We start from the raw sequence: 20,832 nt of genomic DNA, 5'->3' as shown, positions 1-20,832 counted from the left end.
GGCAGCTGGACAACCATCTGTCGGGGATGCTTTAGGGTGGATTCCTGCATTGAGCAGGGGGTTGGACTTGATGGCCTTGTAGGCCCCTTCCAACTCTGCTATTCTATGGTTCTATGATTTTATGTGCAGTGGGTTGTTGTTGTTTTTTAAAGAAAGGTAAGAGTTGGAACACTAAAGTAAAGATATTCTACTCAAGTGGAATGTACATTGTAATTCTATAAATGTTTACTTTGAAAGAAGTCCCCATTGTGTTCGGTGGTATTAATTCCTAACACAGGATTGCAATCATAGTGTTCTCTACCTGGGATTCAAATTTGTTATAATGTTTTAACAATGGCTAGTGGCCCATAGAAATGAATTAGACCTACTGAATATCCGAGCAACACAACGATCCCTATTGTGCTTCAGGTTTCCTTTGTGGTTTAGCCAAATTCTCCTCCCAATGGAAGAATCCAAAGACTTCGTGTTCTAGTCACTGTGACATAAGTTATGATGACATATTACTTTCATATGCAAAGAAACCCCACAACCTCATTGGTAAAACCCATTGTGATGTCATTGGTCCTCCTTATGAGATCAGAAAGAATGTTGTACACCACAGAACCAATATAAGCTGCGAGACAGTTGCTACATAGACATAAAAAAGCTAACAGTGCTTTCTAGGACCACAGGCGGTGGGGGGAATCCAAGTATCTTGGCAGGCCATGGGTGGCAGGAGGTGTGCATGTTGCACGACATGTCCCTGTTGCCCAGGGTATAATTGGTGCGTTGTCTGCTTAAGATGGCAACGATCCTTGTTTAGCAAACAATCAAAGGAATGCTGCATGTGTTGGCGTTTCCTGTTCTCCAGTGAACGGAACTGTGACTGCTGCCACTGCCCACATGTCGAAGATTCAAGGTGCCAGTGGTGCCACTGCTCATGTGCAGAGAACCCTAATTGCCGCTGCTGTTGCTGCTCCTGTGCCAATAACAGACACTGCAAGTGGTTGTGTTGTACGGATGAGAACAATGACTGCCAGTGCTACGAAAGCAGATGCTGCAATTACCTCGCCTATTTACCGTACAGGCACCGGTATAGAGCCAAACTGTAAGTGTCATCAAATGATGATTTTATTAATTTGTTGCACTGGTTTTCTTGTACAACATCTTTATTGCTCTGTGACGATAATAAATCAAATTCATTTATCCATTCATCAGACTATTACTTCTTTTTGGACCATAAGAAGCTGCTTTATACCAGGTCTACTTGACTGGCAGCTCCTCTCCAAGGTTTTTGGACCTGCTATACGATCTTTAGATGAGGATGAGGATATGCTGGGAATGTTGGGGGCTGAACATGGGGCCTTCTGCATGCAAAGCATGTGCTATGCCTGAAGGGCTTTGATCCTTTTAGGATGATGCAGCACCACTGGTACTCTACTTCCACACAGTTCATTGTTTCTGAGAACCTGTAGAAAGAGAAGGGAGGAGGAAAGGCTGGAGCAGCAACTGGGATGTGTGAAAAGATTGCAATGAGCGAAATCTGCTTAGTGAAGGAAAGCAGATGAAAACACACACATTAGACTCTAATAAAACAGAAATGCTAATTGCTTCTGTACAGGGAAAAATACTAAGGCCAGAGCTGGCATGTAAAAGAGTAATGTATTTTTCACAGTGTTCAGTAGTGGCTGGAGCCCATTTGGCCTGGTGGGTCAGTTGGAGCAACCAGGTCTTGGTTTCTGTAACTCTTCTCTTACAAAGACTTTAAGGACACTTAAGTGCCTTCCTTGAACTCACATTTGTCTGCTCCATTTTCTCCATATAAAGCAAATGGATCACCATTTTGGAATAGAAACTGGTTTGAGGCCATAGTGAAGGAGGGATGTTACTCCCTTCTTAGTTCCTGGCTACTTAAGTTGCATGGGCTCCTAAACAACATTTTGGCAACTACTGCACACAACAAGCTCACCAAACCATTAACCTGAGTAATAGATTACTAATAGACAATGCATTAATTATACTGCAGGAGCAAACTACAAGTTCAATCACAGCTTTTAAAGCTCAGCTAAAAACTTTTCTTTTTCCTAAAACTTTTAAAACTTGAATTGTTCTGACTTTTATACTGCCTGTTTGGTGCATTCTCTTACCCTCCTTATTATGATTTTATTAGAATGTAAGCCTATGCGGCAGGGTCTTGCTATTTATTGTTTTACTCTGTACAGCACCATGTACATTAATGGTGCTATATAAATAAATAAATAAATAAATAATAATAATAAATGTGGGAAAGGAGTCAAGTATAATACCATCTAATTTTCATTTAGCACTTCAGCTTCAGAACGCAAATTTAGAGGGGGCTTCTTACATACATTTCAAATAGTGCACCTTTGTTGGTCTTGTTGAGAAATTACAGTAAAGTGACTATTACTAATTGTAGTTTTTGGCATCTTAAAGAGAAATATATCAAGATTATAGAGCTGCAAAACAGTGTTTGTAGTTTTGGTAAACTAGAACTGGGTGGTCTAATCCCATTGCCTTTTCTTTTAGCTTATACAGACATGTCAGAGGGTGTGTCGACTACACTGGGACAGTTGTACCTTTGTACAATCCCACTCTTCTCCATGCTGTATCAACATTAAACATCTTATCATTAGTAATACAGTCTGTCTCAATGTATAACTGACTCAGCAAACAACCGTATTAATCTTTTCCCCACAATATAGAAAAGAACATACCTGCTACCCGAGCTAACATGTTTTTCTAAGCTAATTCCAAATTCAAATAGTCTGAATCAGACTCCATTAAGGACCACAGGAGAACTTGATGGGATCTAGAGCTGGATGCCTCTCATTTCACTTTAGGTTTTTGGTTGAATCAGAGGGAGGGTTTTGGGGCCAAACTTTCCCAAAGGGAAACCATTCACAGGGGGAGATGAGAGAGCTTATAACCTTGAGACTAGAGGGGACTTCTTATATTTCCCCATTTTTCATTCTCTTTCTTTTTAAATCAATCTGTTTCCTTGTTTCCTTTTTAAAATCCATCAGCTTTGCAAATGGAATGGCAGCAGCAACAGAACTCTGGCCACTCTCACAGTTCACATTTTCTAAACCAATAACTAGGAAGTGATCCCTTAAACAGACAGCAACATCATTTTACAGAAATGTTTCACACAACACACTCTCCTCCCCTATATTTTCTTGTCCTCCACCACCCCAGTTTGTTTTACAAATTCAGCTGATCTGGTGGTTTGCAGTTCCACCTTGGCTAAGAGCACACCTCTGCTGTACTTGGTATCTTTGCAGAATCTTATTACTTCTGTTGGACATTTGCTTCTGCTCTGTCAAGATATCTCACAAACCCAAGCACTCCTTCAGCATCTGCTGGAAACTCATTGTCTAAAGAGTAATAAGTAGTATGTCCCTTGCCATGACCCAGATGTTTATGTTTCTCAGATGGCAGCTCCTACAATGTATTCTGTATTAGTAACTGATCAACTTGCCTCCTTAACTCTGGGTCATTCACTTCCACCAAATAGACTGCCGAGCCCAACTTTCTTTTTACAATGCCATTCTCCCACTTCTACCTTCCCCTCTCATTTTGGAATAAAACCTGGTGACCCAGAACAAAAACATGGATACCTTGTGTAGCTGAGTTCAGAACATTTAAATCAGTAGTCAATGACTTTAAAAAGCTCTGAAGAACTTTTCAGAGTTGTAGCTTGCTTAACACATGAGTGAACTTCAAGAAATCAAAACAATGTACTGGGCTGGATCCAGACTTGGTCAAACTTAGAGTAAATCCACTGAAATCGATGGGACTCTTCTCTTCACACACACACACCCCAAAAAACCACCAAATAGGAGGGAAAACAGTGTTTTCCAAACCAGAGAATGAGCTGGCTGGGCAGAATCTGGAAAGCCAGAGATTGGGATGTTTGGGACACCATCATGGGATTCCAAGCAGCTGGTCACTCTTGAAGTTTCTCTCAAATCCATCAACTGAGAGACTTGTTTCAGTGTGCATCTCAATGTGCCTCTTCACAGAGCTGGCTCTGCATCCTGTCATGCCATTAAAAAGTTTATGTGGGTTGGGACTTGGATATTGGCCAACTTTCAACTAGAGTATTATGGTGGTGTTATAGGCTCCACAGATGTTCAGCCTTTTTGGAATCCATCCAAAGAGAGAGCTAGAGTCTCCAAAACCCAAGGGCAGCCCAGATCAGTCACTGTTATCAGACCAGGAGGAGCCTGTGCCCTTGGGGAGAGGCAGAGGCTGAGCAACACTTTGGCCCTGAGGAGTGTTGTCACCTCAAATGAGAGGCCAGCAGGGCTCTCATGAGAAGGAGTGCTCACTTGCAAAGAAGGACTCCCCAGGGAAATGAGACTCCTCATGAGTAGGGCTGTGACCAGACAGCTCAAATGGACTGCAGCTGACACCTGGGTGAGACTCAGCAGGCTCTGGTGTTAAAATAATTCACTATCTGCCTAGCCAGTGCTGGAAACAGTATTGTTCTTTCATCTCTTGTGATTGATCCTCTGAGCTATTGATCCTTGGACTGCTTCTTGACCCTGCTTCTGGACTGTATAACACATCTGACTGCCTAACTGCGTTTTGATCTCTGCCGGCTATCTTGACCATTCCTACCTTAATCTAAACCCCACTGGATAGAAACCTGTGTGCTTGAACATGTGCCTGCTTCGTTATTTGGCTTTTTGGTTAGCCTGTTCATTCAGAGGCCCTGTTCAGAAGACACCTTAAACCATGGCTTTAACCACAGTGAATAAGGAAAAAACCTTATTCATTGTGGTTAAAGCCATGGTTTAAGGTGTCTTCTGAACAGGGCCACGGTCTGCTGCAGCTAATGCAGGACATCTCTCAGCAGGAGCTGAACCATGCCTATGCGTGATGTTGGCCCTTGGAGCTTATATCACCCTATGCTATAGTGCACACCAATACTATATACATACTCACACCAGTCACATGCATCACCAGCCTTGTGGCTCCAGCTGCAGAGTCTCTGCTGTGAGTGCTCATGGTTTGGGATTTATTTATTTATTATTGCATTTTTATACTGCCCAATAGCCAAATCTCTCTGGGTGGTTTACAAAATTAAAACCATGGAAACCATGCAAAATATAAAACAAACAGTATAAAAGCATAACATAAAAAAAAATATAAAAACATAACCAGGATAATCAGGTTTCTTGTGTTCTTCTTCAATACCATTCTCTTGAAAATACCATTCTTGCCTCTGAATATAAAATTCAAAATATTTTTCTTTTCATTAAACTGAAAGCCTTCTGTGCTTCCACAAGTCCCTGCTAGCCGTACACTTCCAACTCACATTCTCTCAATCAAATAACCAGGATGTGGTCTCTTAAAGATAAAGCATCTCTATTTACAGAACTATTCCACATACCACATATACTACACCATCTCAAGGATCCTAGAAGAGTTATATTTTCAAGAGTCACTGGCACCTGGAACACCGGCATAAGAGCTTTCCTGGTGACTCAGGGAGAAAAACCTTGCTGAGATATCTCCAGCAAAACCTCCCTTCTTCTACTGCCAACACTATTAATCATGTAAATTGGGTTACTGGGGGAAGAGATGGCAAGAACAGGGAAGAAAGAAAAACCCAAAACTCTGACTTGGATTAAGTCTAAGCCAAAGGGCAATTTGGGGAAGATGCCACTTGTTTTAGCTACACTGTTTCATAGTGTAGCCAGTACATTCATACTATGAACTAGGTAACTACAAACACTGGTGGCATTGCAAGCTATAACTCAGAAGTCTTTTCATTATTTTTATTTTTATACCCAGGCGCAGAATGGAAGGCGATCCATCTGCAATTTCACTGGAAAAGGAACCATCAGGACATGCATTTATTGATCAGCTTATTTGTCCAGTGTGCCAACGGTTGTTTCTCCGCCCATTCATGTTGCCATGTAATCACTGCATTTGCGATCAGTGTATAATGAGGACCCAACTTAGGTCCGAGGTCACAGAAAACTTCTACATCATCACATGCCCAACTTGCAAGAAAGCACACTTCCTCCCATTTGCTAAGAAAATACAGCTGAGGATGAATTACCTAAGGGCCAGATTGGCTAGGGCATATATGCGCCGATATGGTTTCCTAAGGTGGAGGTTTGACAGAAGCCATGAACCAGTTTATTGCCAACTTTGCGACCTGCGGCGCAAGGCCACCAAGAGATGTGTGACATGTCAACTGAATTACTGTAACATTTGCTTGAGGAACTTTCATCAGGATGTCTCCTATCAAAATCATGTCTATTCCAAAATCGGTGATGAAATCTGGGAAGAAAAAAACTGCCTGATACATGCTGATTCAATGCTCTCCAAATACTGCCTTGATGACCATGAACTAATTTGTGAATATTGCGCTGATGCACATCACACTGATCATGATACAGCTGCTTTGCCAGTGGCATGTTCGAAAATGTCTGGTGAATTATTCAATGCTATTGCAAAGTTTAAAAAAGGTTTCTGTTTATATTTTAATTCTTTCCTTTCTGTTTAATCTGTTATTAGATACTTTCTAAGTACAATGCTAAACAGTAAACACATCAGTGCTTTCTCCAAGAGTCCATCAGTAGAAATGGGAACAAGTTGGTGGATTCTGAACACAGGAGAAGAAGCTATTCAGCAGTGTGGTCCATTAACATCTAGTTTCAAACCTTTAGGCCCTTTTAGCATGTAACAATAACCCATCAGTATAAAAACCAATGGGTTGTTGGAGACAAGGGTGTGTACTGTCTGCAGCACACCTGCCTCTTCTGCTTTTATTCTGTGACCCACAATCAGCTCCACCATAGGTTGTGAAGTGTGATGTGTGAACAAAACATCACTGGTTAACTGCTGGGTTGTTCAGCCCCTAAAGTCTAGGTTCACATGTCAGACTCTACAACCTGCAAAGGAACTAATTGTGGGTTGTGGAGTAAAAGCAAAAGATTGTGAGTTGTGGAGTAAAAGCTCATGCACAACAACCCATTAGTATAGATTGATTTATTACATTTTTCTACTGCCCAGCAGTCAAAGCTCTATTGACAACTGAATGACAGCTGATGGGTTGTCACTACATGTGAATCAGGCCTTAAAGAGCCAGTATGCTTCCACTACTCATAGCACACACTTTCAAGATATTGAGGTAACAAAGGACCATATGTTAACACAGGAGCGGGTACCATGTTTCATTCCCCACTCTTGCCAAAATTTGGCAGTGTGGCAGCAAAGTAACCAGTGGGTTTTCCACTGAATTTTGGTGGTGTGATGTGATGGAGAATAAAAAAGGCCAATTTTTGCTTTAAAACAAGCTAAATTTGGTCCTTTACAGCCTCCGTTGTGTCTTGCCACCACCCCCAAAGTTGCCACCCCTTCCTAACAATTAGCTTCCATGAACCAACCATTATAGCTTTGAATGTAAGCTGTAGGAAAGCAGCTGGATGCAAAATAGTTTTACTGGAGAATACAACCACACAACACTCTTAAGTTGGGTACTTGTGTTCTCCTTTCTCACTTCCTCATTAAGATGAAGGGCTAGGAACTCCACTCAGAAGCAGTCAAAGCCAGCCTACTCCGCATCTCCCTTTCTTGGCTGTTGCTACTAGGTGGGGCTGGGATAGTAGCCCAGGGAACACATTTTTCCTTTTTTCCTTGGCAGCCAACAGCAGCCCCAGAAATAGTAGAGCCCTGCAATTAAACATGCTATACCCCACACTGCAATGGGACTTAAAACAAGTAAGTATTAGTTTGTATGTGCATTGATATTTTTATCTATAAATTACCAAATGAGTAGTAGATAAAATATTGAGACATCTATATCTTCCATGACCTTCTGAAACTGTAAATGCAACCATGAGTGTCTGATTTGCACAAAATTTGCATGTGCTATGCAAATGTAGAAATAAATGTTCTAATTTATACAAAAATACAGTACCTTTCTCCACAGTGTGAAAGACTATGACTTGTCTGTTCAGGCTGCTGTTATGATGTTAACTATTGATGGACAACAGTCCTTACAGTTCTTTATCTTTAAACCAGAAGTGAATAGGGCAGCCTTTCATGCAGAGGACACCTTCAAATAGAAGTTGGTCCTTTGGCATCCCTTCAAATAGAGGACTGCCCTCTATTAGAGGTCACCCTAAGCTGTAGTAGCAAAGCTTCTTCTCCCCCCCCCCCAAAGTGTCTCTTTCCCTGCCATTGCAAGGGGTGGCAGCAGCAACTGTGTTGGCAGCCTGGACGCTATTGTATATTGTGCTCTAAAAAACCCTGGATATTTGTGTGTATGGAAAATGGTGGCCAAAACAAAAATAAGTGGTGGAGAATATTTGGGGGGGGGGGGGGAATCTGCAAAGTGACATTCTTTTTCTATGGTGACAGGAACATTTTGGCTCAGCTCTATGTTCAGGAAGGGGATTTACATAGGGGTCAAAAGAGCAAGGGAAAGTGTTAAGGGCCATTCCTCCTTTCCCATGGCTCTAGTCACTTCTTTAAAACATTGTGGAACTTCTGATCATTAGTCACCAGCATCATGTCTAGTTTGGTCCTGCGTCTTAATTGGATTAATGCATTTCCCCCCTCCCCCAAGGATAATACTTGAAAATACAGTTTACAGTGGGTAATGAGATGCTGGTATGTCATAAATCTCCTTGAAGTGAACCATAGTGAAGCCACATCTTCAGTTGGGGATTACTACCTTGGAATGCAAGAGGTCTATTGGTCTAAATGTGGTCGGCCTGTGATAAACCCTAAATTACTTTAAATTGTTTCTGTAGTTTGTGAATAGATAGAGTATGTTTCAGAACGACAGTGACATAATGATTATCCTGGTTTCTGTGTTGCAGTCCGATATGTCATTGATAACGATCTAATGGAGATCCTTGTATTAAAAAACAATTTTAAGTCCTATAAAGAAACGAAAAGGAGGGAGATCAGGAATGGTTTCATCAGGTTACGGAACATACTTCTGGATCGAGAGAAAGACATGATGGAGGCAGTAGAAAACCTTGAAATTCAAAAACAGCAGGCACTTTATGAGTTTGCAGAATACACAGCAAAGAAAATTCACGAGATGGACAGCCTCATGCAGTATTCCAAGGAAGCTTTAAAGGAAAACAGCCAACTTGCATTCCTTCAATCTGCAAATTCCCTTATAAATGAAATAGAAGACTCAATGGCTAATATTTACCAACCTAGCCCACATCTCAGGGAAGACCCTATTAAGCATCTTAAAGTCAACTTTGATGAACTTGCAGCCAACTTAGATGGCATTTTCCCATCATTTACAACTAGACAATATTATGAAAAACTAAACAAATGCCCTTATCCTTGCAGCTCTGATGTTATGATCCCAAGGCTTGTTTCCAGTGCGCACGTTCCAAACGCACTAGGAATGAACCGAAGTCAGTCTTTAGCATCCTTTGCTTCATTGGCTGATAGAAGTACAATAGGCAGTGAGATGGGTATAAGGCCCAAATCATTACCTCCTAATGTGAGAGATAGTGGCATGTATGCAGTTTGGCATGCGTCACCAGATGCTGCAAGAAATGGAAGAAGCTATGAAACCCGTGGTATTTATTACAATCCAGAATTACTTGAAGAACCTCCTTCTTCAATTCCTGGCCTTGTTGTTGTTTACCAAACACTTGTCTATCCCACTGTGGCTAAGGTAAGAAATTTTATAAAATGTGTTTTGCACTCTGATCCTATAGTCCTTGATAGCATTAGGAGATGGATACCCCAATCCTGATGAGGCTGGAAAGACTTGAGTCTGAAAAAGTTACATGAATGTATCCTTTATTCCCTTTTCCTCTTGGAGATCTATCTATCTATCTATCTATCTATCTATCTATCTATCTATCTATCTATCTATCTATCTAAAGCAGCAGCTGCTCTAGAAATGTGGATACAGATTTCAAAATGTTGGGTAGGGAATCTACCTCAGAACTCTCTTACAAACCTCTCATCATGTTAAAAGAAATAAGTTCAAAACCCCATTTCTGAGAATCCCCTTTGGCTTTCCCATGGCTTCTTTTCACACCACTCTCACAATGAAGAATCCTTGTAGACAGGCTGCCTTGCATTCATGGAAGGGACTCCAATCCAGCAGAGGCTCCTATGGGAGGAAGGGAGGGAGAAGTGATTTCTGATGATTTCTCCCTTTCACCTATGCCCCCAGCCAGTGAAGCTTTTCAAGGTGCACAGGGAAATGCAAGGAGAAGGGAGACTGCAAAAATCATCTCTTGCCTCATAACTTCCACTGATACCTCTCATGAGCAAAATCCATGGGGCGTTTGGATACAACTCAAGATTATGTTCCTCCTGGGCATTCTGATCAACATCAGATGTCATACTTCAAGTTCCCCTGCTAATTGAGATAAAGCAGGGGTATGGGATAAGTTAAGTGAGCCTGTCAGGCAGGAGATTCTCAGTCATGGTGACAAAATTGTGGAATCTCCTAAGGTAAAACAGCCCTGGCTTCTTTCTTATGTTCATTTCACTGTCAGGTCAACTTGTGACTATTTATGGAGGCTTATGGGGAAGGAACACCAAAAGGGATCAGTGATTTCCACCATCTCCAAATTTTACACCCCATTCCCACAAATTCGTCAGTAGGCTTCAGGCCTCCTTGCCTCCCCACCCCGCTGCACCCAAAGAACCACAAACAATGAGTCAAAAGTTTTCGGTTAAGCAAGCCTATGTTGATCAAAACTCTGGTTTTTTCTGAGCATTTTTGGAAAACTATTGGGAAGAGTTGAGTTTCCCAACCACCACCCCTGAAATTTCTGCATATTTCAGGTAGGGGGAAAACGGTCCTGGGGGAACTTTTTGTAGCATAAAAATGTGCAACCCACATCCATCCTCCCCTTTTTCAAAATGGGGTGGGGGAAGGTTTCAAGGATTTCACAGGGTAAGGGAAAATGTTGGGTGTGGAGGCAAGAACACCCCAAAACATAACACAGGAAGGCTGCTGCTGCTGCTGCCCTTGTTGTAAAGCAACATCTAAAGGCAAGTGAGTGGTGAAATTCAGCCAAAGTTTTCCTTGGAGACTTTCAACTGAATTCTAGTTTCTTGATTCTCACAATGGTAATTTAACATGAATATACCAGTTGCATAAACACCTATTGGCTGATGTCTATGGTATCTTTAGAAATTGAGTGTATTATCATGTGGCAGTGAATGCCTCCCTTACCATGGTCGTGTTACATATCACACGTTCCCTGCCCTGACGCTCTCACCACACACATTCTGAGTCTACCTACCAAAACCAACTCCCACTTGTACCATTCATGGAAGATGTCTTAATAGATATAATAGCAAAGTGAAAGACCCATACCTCTGAATACCAGATGCCACTGAGAAGGCAACCTGAAATATTATTGTCTGTATGCCCTGCTTGCAAGCTTCTTAGGGTCAAAGTACACATTACATTAGTTGTGCAGCATGTAGCTTGATGCTTATCTCTCTCCATTTATTTATTTTACTCTTGAGTAAGTGTGTGCAGCTCCAGTTTGGATTAGGACAAAAATCCCCCAGATAGGTAACAAAAAAGAAAAGGCCTCCATCTTTCTTTTTTAAAACTTGTGTTTGGCAGTGTGTGTGTGTGTGTGTTTTAGGAAGCAAACATTGGGGAGTATGGAAAGTTTAATCATCCATTCCTGATTTGCAGCGGTCCCAGTCTAAATCAGAGCTACGCACACTTACTGAAGTGTAGATACACACAGTTTATCCTCAGACTTCATATTCCACAATTAACACAATATGTAGTTTGTTCTTTAGTTTTAAACATTTACAGAGAGCAGGCATTGAAATGGTGGACAGTGTTCTAAAATATCTGTATTGCCTAGGAATTCCAAAGATTTTGTTTTTGAAAAATCCACAAATATTTATTGCTCAAACAAACACAAAAACTAGAAACCTTACATGTTTGTGATATTAATGCTGTCAGCTCAGAACATGGAAATTTCTTCAGTGCTATATGTGTCTCTGTTCTCCTTAGATTTACTGGACGTGTCCTACAGAACAAGTAGAGAGCTTTGAGGTTGCTTATTATGAAGTAATTGATGAAGGTGCAGCTGAAAATTTAATCCAGCCACAACTTGTAGGAGTACTGACAGGGATTGTACAACAGAATCTGGAAATACATAATCTGACACCTAATACAGAATACCTCTTTAAAGTTCGAGCTGTCAATGACAATGGAGCAGGCGAATGGAGTGACATTTGTAAGGTACAATCTAGTCCTTCTCACATATGCTCTTCTGCTGTTGAGACCATATATAGAAATCTCTCTCTCTCTCTCTCTCTGTCTGTCTCTGTCTCTGTCTCTCTGTCTCTGTTTGTCTGTCTGTCTGTCTGTCTGTCTGTCTCTCTCTCTCTCTCTCTCTCTCTCTCTCTCACACACACACACACACACACACACACACACACACACACACACACACACACTGTCTTCCCTCTTTTACATTCAGCAGAGGAGGAAGGTGGGAAAAGAAAGCCAATTCTGGCCTTTGCTAGACCTACCGCATATTCCAGGATGGAGGAGGGGTGATCCCACGTTGTGAATAATTTGAGATCCTGCCCTAATTTACACATCAGGTGAGGTGACCTCAACAAGAACGTCATTGCGCCTGCCATTTTTTTAAAACCTTTAAAGGGCCGGCTGTGCATAAGCAATAAACAGTAAGGTGTGGTGTTTTGTTTTTTAATTGATTTCCCCACTCCACCCACCCTGCCCCTGCTGGAGCACTGCGCTCCGTGTGTGGCTTCCTGCTCCATGCGAGTAATCATGTCGAGCTGGGAAAAGCTGCAGAAATGGGCCACACACTCGCGGTCTCGGGCTCACAAAAAGTGGAGCCAAAGGGGTAGGCTATATCCTGGGGCCAGAGAGGGTTGATCCCTGCCTTAGCCCAGGATCCCCTGTGCGTCATCAGGACGCACAGGGATGATCCCGGGTATCACCCCAGTATATAGCCTGGTCTAGCAAAGGCCTCTGTCTTCAGACAGCATCGACTAGCATCCAGGTGACCTAAGAATAGTTAGGAAGCTAGAAGTGTTCTCTCTGTTACAGAACCTCACTGTTGACAGTGCCTGATGAGAAGCTGTTTAAAGCTTTAAATAAAACTGAACACATTTATTTGTAGCAGTGTTCACTTCCTCATATCACAGAGGAAGTGAACAATGAGATGATTGAAGGTCTTTCTTAATGTGAGAGCTTCACTAATGAATAGGGATGTCTGTTGCTGGAAAATCCAGTTCTTTTGGGGCTTACTGGATTTATGCAGCACCCAACTTGGCATTTGTGAGCTGAGCCATTGGTTTCATCCCAAATATGGGAACTCAAGGTGTGTGTGTGTGTGTGTGTGTGTGTGTGTGTGTGTGTGTTCATAAAAATCAATTTGTGCAAATTACAGGCGAAAACTTATGCAAATTTTTTTTATATACTGAAACAAACAAACAAACAAAACCAAGCCCTGGAAATCCATGAACTGACCCAACTCAGTGTAGGTCTAGTCAGGCCAAATCACAAGAAAGGCTGATTAAAGTTCAGTGCATTTGACGTATTCCTCTAACAATTGCTAATGAATGCATTTGTGCAGCATATGCACAGTTCTAACAATTCAACAGGGGTAATTGTCCACAGTAGCTGGGGTACATGTGGAACACCTTTGATTTCCTCATACTCCATCTGCTGGTGACTAGAGTTGCCACTTAAAGTGGAATAAAACATGGAGGTGGTTTTTCAAGCAAAATATTCATGGAATTTTGAGAAACACTGAAGACACTTTTATAAGACTAGTCGAATTCAGAGAAGTAGTGCACATCCCCATTCAGGACAAATGGTGGGTGGGGACCCAACTTATATTTACAGTGGGAGTGGAGGGAGAGGAAGGAAGTACTGGCCATTTCTTTATTAAGGTTTGTAATAGCACTGATCAGGCCATTTTTTTCCCAATTGGGAAGAAAACATCAAAGTCTCTGTTGAGTGGCTCCGATGTCAGTGGGGTTATGTATCTGATCTGCATTTCAATCATACCCCTAAAAGAGTTATCCAAGCTGCTGAACCTATTTTGTGGGACAGGATTCCCAGAGGAGATTAACAGCCCTGCTGACACTAGAGCCACCAGCTTCCATTGTGATAAGGCCTAATCATCCATGCACCTGGGAGCAAAACATACATGGTCAGTAACTTATTGGTCTTTTTTTTTTAAAGCAAGCAGAAGGGTAATATTTTAAATAAAATGGAATCCTGGGGAACTTTAATAATGGGGCAGAATTTTCAAAAGAATTTCTCAACTGCAAAAGAGGAAAACAGAACTTAGAACTACAATCCTCATGCTGGCTCTGGTACAACATGTTAATTCTATTGACATATTTGGCTCTTTCTTATTGTATTCCTCCTCCCCCCACTTTCTTAAGTGACATGCTGGGATACAATATTGATTGTATACAATATTGATTTTCAGCCTGTCAATCTAGAATTAATATTTATGAAAAACACAAACTTAACATCTGTCATATTGATGCACATTGTCATATTGATGCATTTCCATAGCAAATGAAAAAGGTAGTGAGGTGCCCTGGGTACACATAACCCCTCAAACTTGGAGACTTATGCATATCTAGTGCATGATGGACAGAGGGTGGAGGGGATCCTCTCCTCCATGCTCTGTCTACCCTGCAGATGTTGCTTTATTTGAGTGTCTATTAGGGAAGGTTCAGAGTAGGGCTGTGCATGGACCCCCCCAATCCACTTCATGGCCCGATCTGGAAAATCCGGATCAGGCCCGATCCTCTTCTCTCTGCTCCGCCCGTCTCCCGTCTTCGCTGCCGTCGCCACATGGACGGCGGCAGCGGCGCAAGATAAGCCACCTCCCCACCCCCTTCCCTGTGTCTGTCGTTGCGGGCTTCAATTGAGGCCCCAGTTGAAGCCAGAAGAAGCCTCGGCCTTCACTTCCAGCTTCAACTGGGGCCTCAATTGAAGCCCGCAATGGATGCAGGTAAGCGTCCCTCCTCCCTGCTCCCTTACCTGGCACCATTGCCACCGCCACTGCATAGATGGCGGCGCCAGTGGTGTCAGGTAGGCCAGCCCCCCGCCCCCTTACCTGTGTCCATCACGGGCTTCAATTGAGGCCCCGGTTGAAGCCAGAAGAGGCCTCGGCCTTCACTTCCAGCTTCAACCAGGGCTTCAATTGAAGCTTGCGATGGACACAGGTAAGCGTCCCTCCTCCCTGCTCCCTTACCTGGTGCCACCACCGCTGTCGCATGGATAGTGGCTCCGGCAGCGCCAGATGAGTCCCCCTCCCCCCACTTACCTGCAGGTGGAGCTCCGGATTGAGGCGATCCTCTTCGCCTCGATCCGCAGCCCCCCCCAACTCTCTTCGCCTCCGCCTTTTCCAGAGGCAAATCAGGCAGCCTCGCTCCTGCTGCTCTGAACCGAAGAGAAGCGGAGCACAGCCCTAGTTCGGGGGGGGGGAGGCCACACATCACATAGGAAGCAGCCTAAAGCAGCTTCTGTGGTCTCTTCCTGTCCCACCCCTAGAAACACCCCTTTTCACTCTTTCCATGCTTGGTTTTATGAGTATGGAGAGGCAATCACCATGGTTCACTCTGTGCTGGATGCAAGAGGTTTCCTGGCTCCCATCTTGGAGCGCTGCCTCGGAGCCAGAAAACTGAAAAAAAATATGTTGCCCTTGAGATGCTATCCAGGGGACATTGGATTGCTCCCTAAGAGTTTTTTTTTTTTTAAAGGAAACTAATACAAACTCCTTTGCTATGAAATTGGAATATTTTTAATTGCAAGAATGATGATGTAGAGAGAATCTTTTCAAAAGAACCTCATTGATATAGAAAGGAAATATTAGTGAACAATATTCCATGGAAACAAAAGGTATTTTATTTAATAAATAAACCCTTAAAGTATATTTTTCAACTTAGCAAATTGTTCGTTGTTATTTAATATGAACTACCAAGCCATTTCATAAATTCCTAGACCTAAAAACACACTTCTGAAATGAAGTGATTTTTTGTTTAACAAAAACAATTTTTTTTTTCATTCTCCTTCAAACGTCAACACATATTGAGCTGCCTCCTTAGTATACTTTTATTAGCGAGCTGTTCTGGCAGCTAGAACATTCACCATGTTATTTAATTTTAAAATGCCCCAAATCTTTGAAATTTATTGGGTTTTGACCTACCTACCTTTGACAGTCTTTCATTATTATTCATTTTGGTTGCCATGCTGAAGGGGAAAAAGATTTTATTATGCACATGTCTTTTCCAAGGGGGTACAATACTATTGTAGTCCTTAATGGTATTACATTGAATTCGCTGCAGGATCTAATTTCTGTTTTCCTAGAACCTTGAGATTCACTTGAGCTAGACCCTTGTGCAAAAGACTTATACTTATAATTAAAGAATTATGAGCTCAGAAATTTGTTCTGAATGCCAGAACTGAAGGCAGTTCACAGTCCTTCTACATAAAAAAAACATTACTGGTTATCCCATGTTTTCTTCATTTCATATGTATAATTTAGACTGGGGCAGGAGGAGAGACACTTTCTTGATACTCTTGTTAAATAATAGAAATTACGCCAATCTACAGAAGTCCTTGCCAATAAGAGCCAAGCTAAACATTCTTGTAATCATGCATAGCTCAGCTGAGCTATGTATGATTGGTTTATTTACTCCAAAGTAAGCCTACAAGATCCTAATTTGTATCAAGACAGTGGTGTTCCAGGAAGGGGGACAATTTTTTTAAAAAAAGAAAACAATGTTTTTATTGATACCAAGAGAGCCATTTTTTTCTTTTATCTTCCTAATGGGGAGAGGGTGGAATTGCAGGGCAAAAATGGATGGGGAAGGCTAAGTATCCCTCCTTGAGAACCATAGTCCTGATCTGAATTGGAGCTGTGCACACTTACTCTGGAGTAAGTATGATAACAAGAATGTTTAGTTTGGCCTGAAGTCATCCAGAAATCTACAAAGAGAACCAGATCTACCTTCTTCCCATCCCTGAACTATAGCATGCAGGTAATATGTCAGGACAAAGAGCCCCAGCCTTCCCAAGAGTTGCTGCAATTCTCAATGGACACTAAGGGCATGGGTAGACCTACCGGCAGAGGGGGTGAGGATCTCACGATATGGTGATAACAAGATCCTCCCCCTCAGTCCACACATGGCGCGTGATGTCCCGGGAGGAAGAGGACATTGCACCTGCCATTTTGGATGTTTTAATTTATCGAAAATGAATGCTTGAAAGCTGCATTGAAAACGTAGGCTTATTTAAAATAATAATAATCCTGCTCCCTCTTCCCACCCCCAATGGGCACAGAGCTCCTGAGGAGCCCCATGCCCAGTTCCTGGCTCCTTGCATTTACCTGCAAGGAGCTGGAAAGAAACCTGGACAGCTACCCACACGTCCTGTGATCTTGGGCCGATCTTGAGACCACGGGAAAAGTCGTCCCACTTATCCCAGAGATCATCCCTCCCTGCTCCCGAGATCCCCTGTGTGTCATGTGGATGATCTCGGGGCAGTCCCCGGGATAAGCCCTTATCTAGACATACCCTAAATATTTTTCTTCTGCTCACTACAAATAGATTGTGAGGGGAGAGGGCAGGGAGAAAGATCTTGCTCCTTCCCTTTGTTCTTCACATGCTAATTGTTTAAAGGAAAGGGAGTTGGAATTTTCATGACAGGGTGTGTGGGAGAGAAAGGGATCCTGTGAGTGGGCCTTTTAGCAAATTCTGATTCTTTCAGAAATTAGCTAATCTATTTCCCGAGGTTTTGGGGAGCAGGAATATAGATCAGATGTGATCTTGGGGGAGCACAGGAGTTTGTTCATCCCTAATTCACACATCATTGGGTAGGGCAAAGAATTTAACCAAATCATTTCCTGATGACACAGTTTTGCTAAAGAAAACAGATTGGATTGATAATTCTAGCCTAAGCTAAAATGAGTGCTTTATATATCCTAAATATATCTTGAGATCAGCTTGAAATTTTCTATAAATGCCTTCCCATAAAATAGAAAGAACTACCACAGAAAATATACTATTGGTTTTCAGTTATGAAATTCCCATGCTTATATTTGGATTATACAGAAGTATTCAGGGAATGAAACTGAGGGAAATGTCAACTTGTGCGTATAAAACAAGAATGTCAGATAGAAGGTTAAGTTAGGCCACTTTTCTCTGACATAATATTTTTTTATTAGTACATGCAGTTCTCTCCCCCTCCCCCCCCCCCCCGGAATAGTACAGTACTGCAAACTTAGGCCTAATCTACACCAAGGAGAATATTGCACTATGAAAGTGGTATATAAAAGGCAGGAGCCACACCAAGCAGGATATAACACTATGGGCTCCTCAACACCAAGCGGCATATAGCAGTATGAAAGTGATATATATAGTATGTCTCAAAGGGCCCCAACAGTTGTCAGTGCACTTCAATACTGCTATAAATCAGTAGTGTGGCTCCTGCCTTTTATATATTACTTTCATAGTGGAATATCCTGCTTGGTGTAGATGAGCCCTATGAAAGCGGTATAGGGTATGTGTCAATGGACCCCAACAGTTGTCAGTACACTTTAATACCTAAAGCAGTAGTGTGGCTCCTTTATTTATTTATTTATTTATTTATTACATTTTTATACCGCCCAATAGCAGAAGCTCTCTGGGCGGTTCACAAAAATTAAAACCATAATAAAACAACCAACAGGTTAAAAACAGAAATACAAAATATAAAAGGCTCCTGCCTTTTATATGCGGCTTTCATACTGCTTTCATAGTGCAATATCCTGCTTGGTATAGATTAGGCCTTAGGGATGGGTGAGAATTTCATTTTAGTTCAATTTTTGTAAGAATTTACAAACATTTACAGCACTCTCCATATTTGGCACAAAACGTACTTGAGATTTTAACAAAAAATGAATGTGAGAGTAACCCAAACTGACAGATTCATTCATACAGGCCCAAGGCTTTCACTGGTTTGCTCTTAAAATCTAGGTTTGAATCCCTGTATATTCATCCATGTTAGTGCTGAAATAGGGTTTGCCATGTCTTTTCTTATTTTTTTGGACAGGCTCTTCATCTTTAACAGTTATATGCAGGTAGATATATCATGGTCCTTTCCAAGATGAAAATAGGTGAACCTATTAAATTTGCTTGGTGCAGATGGGGGAGAATTTCAGTTCAGCTTGCTTTTCGTTCTTCAGATTTGGTACAGGAAAAACCTGAGACTTTATTTATTTATTTATTTATTTATTACATTTTTATACCACCCAATAGCTGAAGCTCTCTGGGTGGTTCATGATGATGATGATGATGATGATGATGATGATGATGATGATGATATAAAAAAGCAAAATATGCAGATTCATCCATCCCTAGAAGGCTAGATCTACACTAGGGCTTTTTATCAGTATTGAAGTGCTTGGTCTACAGATTCTGTATGCCACTTTTCTAGCATAATTTCCCACTTTTTACTCCATATTATCCAAAAGAATGCAACTGATGTCAATGTGCGTGCTACATGGTATAAATGTGCGAGACAAGAGGGATATAGGCCTTAGCTAGACCTAGCGGTCTAGCGGGATGGAGGGGTAAAGATCCCATAATATTTTCATCGTGAGATCTCCCCCTCAATTCACACGCGGCGCGTGATGACTTCAGATGGAGAGGTGTCACACCCGCCATTTTTTTTAGTTAAAGGGCCAGCAGCGCACGAACGCTCGTGCGCAAAGGTGAGGTTTTTTTTAAAAAAATTACTTTCCCTGCTCCCCCCACCCCACTCCCAATGGGTGCACCCCATGCGTGGCTCCCGGCTCCTCATGAGGAATTGCGGGGAGCCAGGACAAACCATGGCGCCCGGCCACACGTTCTGTGGTCTTGGGCTCAGCCTGAGACCACGGAATAACCAGGCCTAAAGGGGAGGGCGAGATCCTGGGGCAAGGGAGGGATCATCCCAACCTGATACTGGGATCGCCTGTTTGCCCCGTCTAGCTATGACCATAGTGTCACCATGATGGGACTGTACTGATACATGAGGTGTAGACTTGGACAGATTTCAACCTACAATGAGACTTGTAGGTTGAAATAAAATGCCCCACCTCAGATGTCTCTGCTGTTCTTGTATAGTTATAAGATAGAAACCACAGTGGGAGATGCATCACCTAACGAGGCTGAGGATCTGCAAATAGGTGTGGGAAGAAATAGGTATTGCCAGAAGACTGTCTGAAATCCCCTCCACATACACTGTATTTAGCAGCTAAGGCCTAATACCATCACTATGTTTGGCCTATTTACCCTTAGATTTCTTCACTAATAGCTCCCATGGAACGCATGCCATTATCTTAATTAAGCACACCAATACATTATTTCCTAATCTGCCTCCTGAGATATCTACCACATGCAGTTACTATTTGTGTTACTAAAACCCACCAAGGACTGCTTTTTTGTTTCTCACTAGGTGGTGACTCCAGAGATGCGTGGGAAAGTCAAAGGCAGATGGGGACTGCTGCGAAACGTTCAGGCTGCGTTCCAAAGACATTCCTGAAGTACAAACCAACCAACCTTTTTCAAAAAGAGAAAATACAGAAGTAAGCCACTGGAGGAAAAGCAATTATATTTTCTCATATTCCTTTTCTTTTTATAAAAAAAACTAAAGCTAGCTTGCAAGCTGAGATCTGAGAGTAAACCCTTCAGAATAAAGATATCCAGCAAATTAAAGTCTCAGCCCCTGTTTTTATTTTATTTGTTCTGGACACTCCACGGAAACCGGAGGAAAACATTGAACTGTACATGAAATATCTAATGAAAAATCCCTGAAGC

The 20,832-nt window shown here is 42.1% G+C and overlaps 1 protein-coding gene across 1 annotated transcript; it reads left to right on the top strand.

Moving 5' to 3' along the window:
* The first annotated feature begins 704 nt into the window (after nt 1-704).
* On the top strand, nt 705-20,557 carry TRIM42 (tripartite motif containing 42). The gene is made up of 5 exons (XM_063131506.1): nt 705-1,087; nt 5,803-6,485; nt 8,847-9,670; nt 12,002-12,232; nt 20,471-20,557. Exons 1-5 carry the CDS (start codon nt 705-707, stop codon nt 20,555-20,557), a joined length of 2,208 nt encoding a protein of 735 aa, XP_062987576.1.
* The last annotated feature ends 275 nt before the right edge of the window (nt 20,558-20,832 follow it).

The sequence above is a fragment of the Elgaria multicarinata genome, chromosome 8, assembly GCF_023053635.1.
Source record: "Elgaria multicarinata webbii isolate HBS135686 ecotype San Diego chromosome 8, rElgMul1.1.pri, whole genome shotgun sequence".
NCBI classification, from domain to species: domain Eukaryota; kingdom Metazoa; phylum Chordata; class Lepidosauria; order Squamata; family Anguidae; genus Elgaria; species Elgaria multicarinata.
The sequence above is the reverse complement of the archived record's forward strand: the minus strand, read 5'-3'. Positions and strand labels throughout refer to the sequence as shown.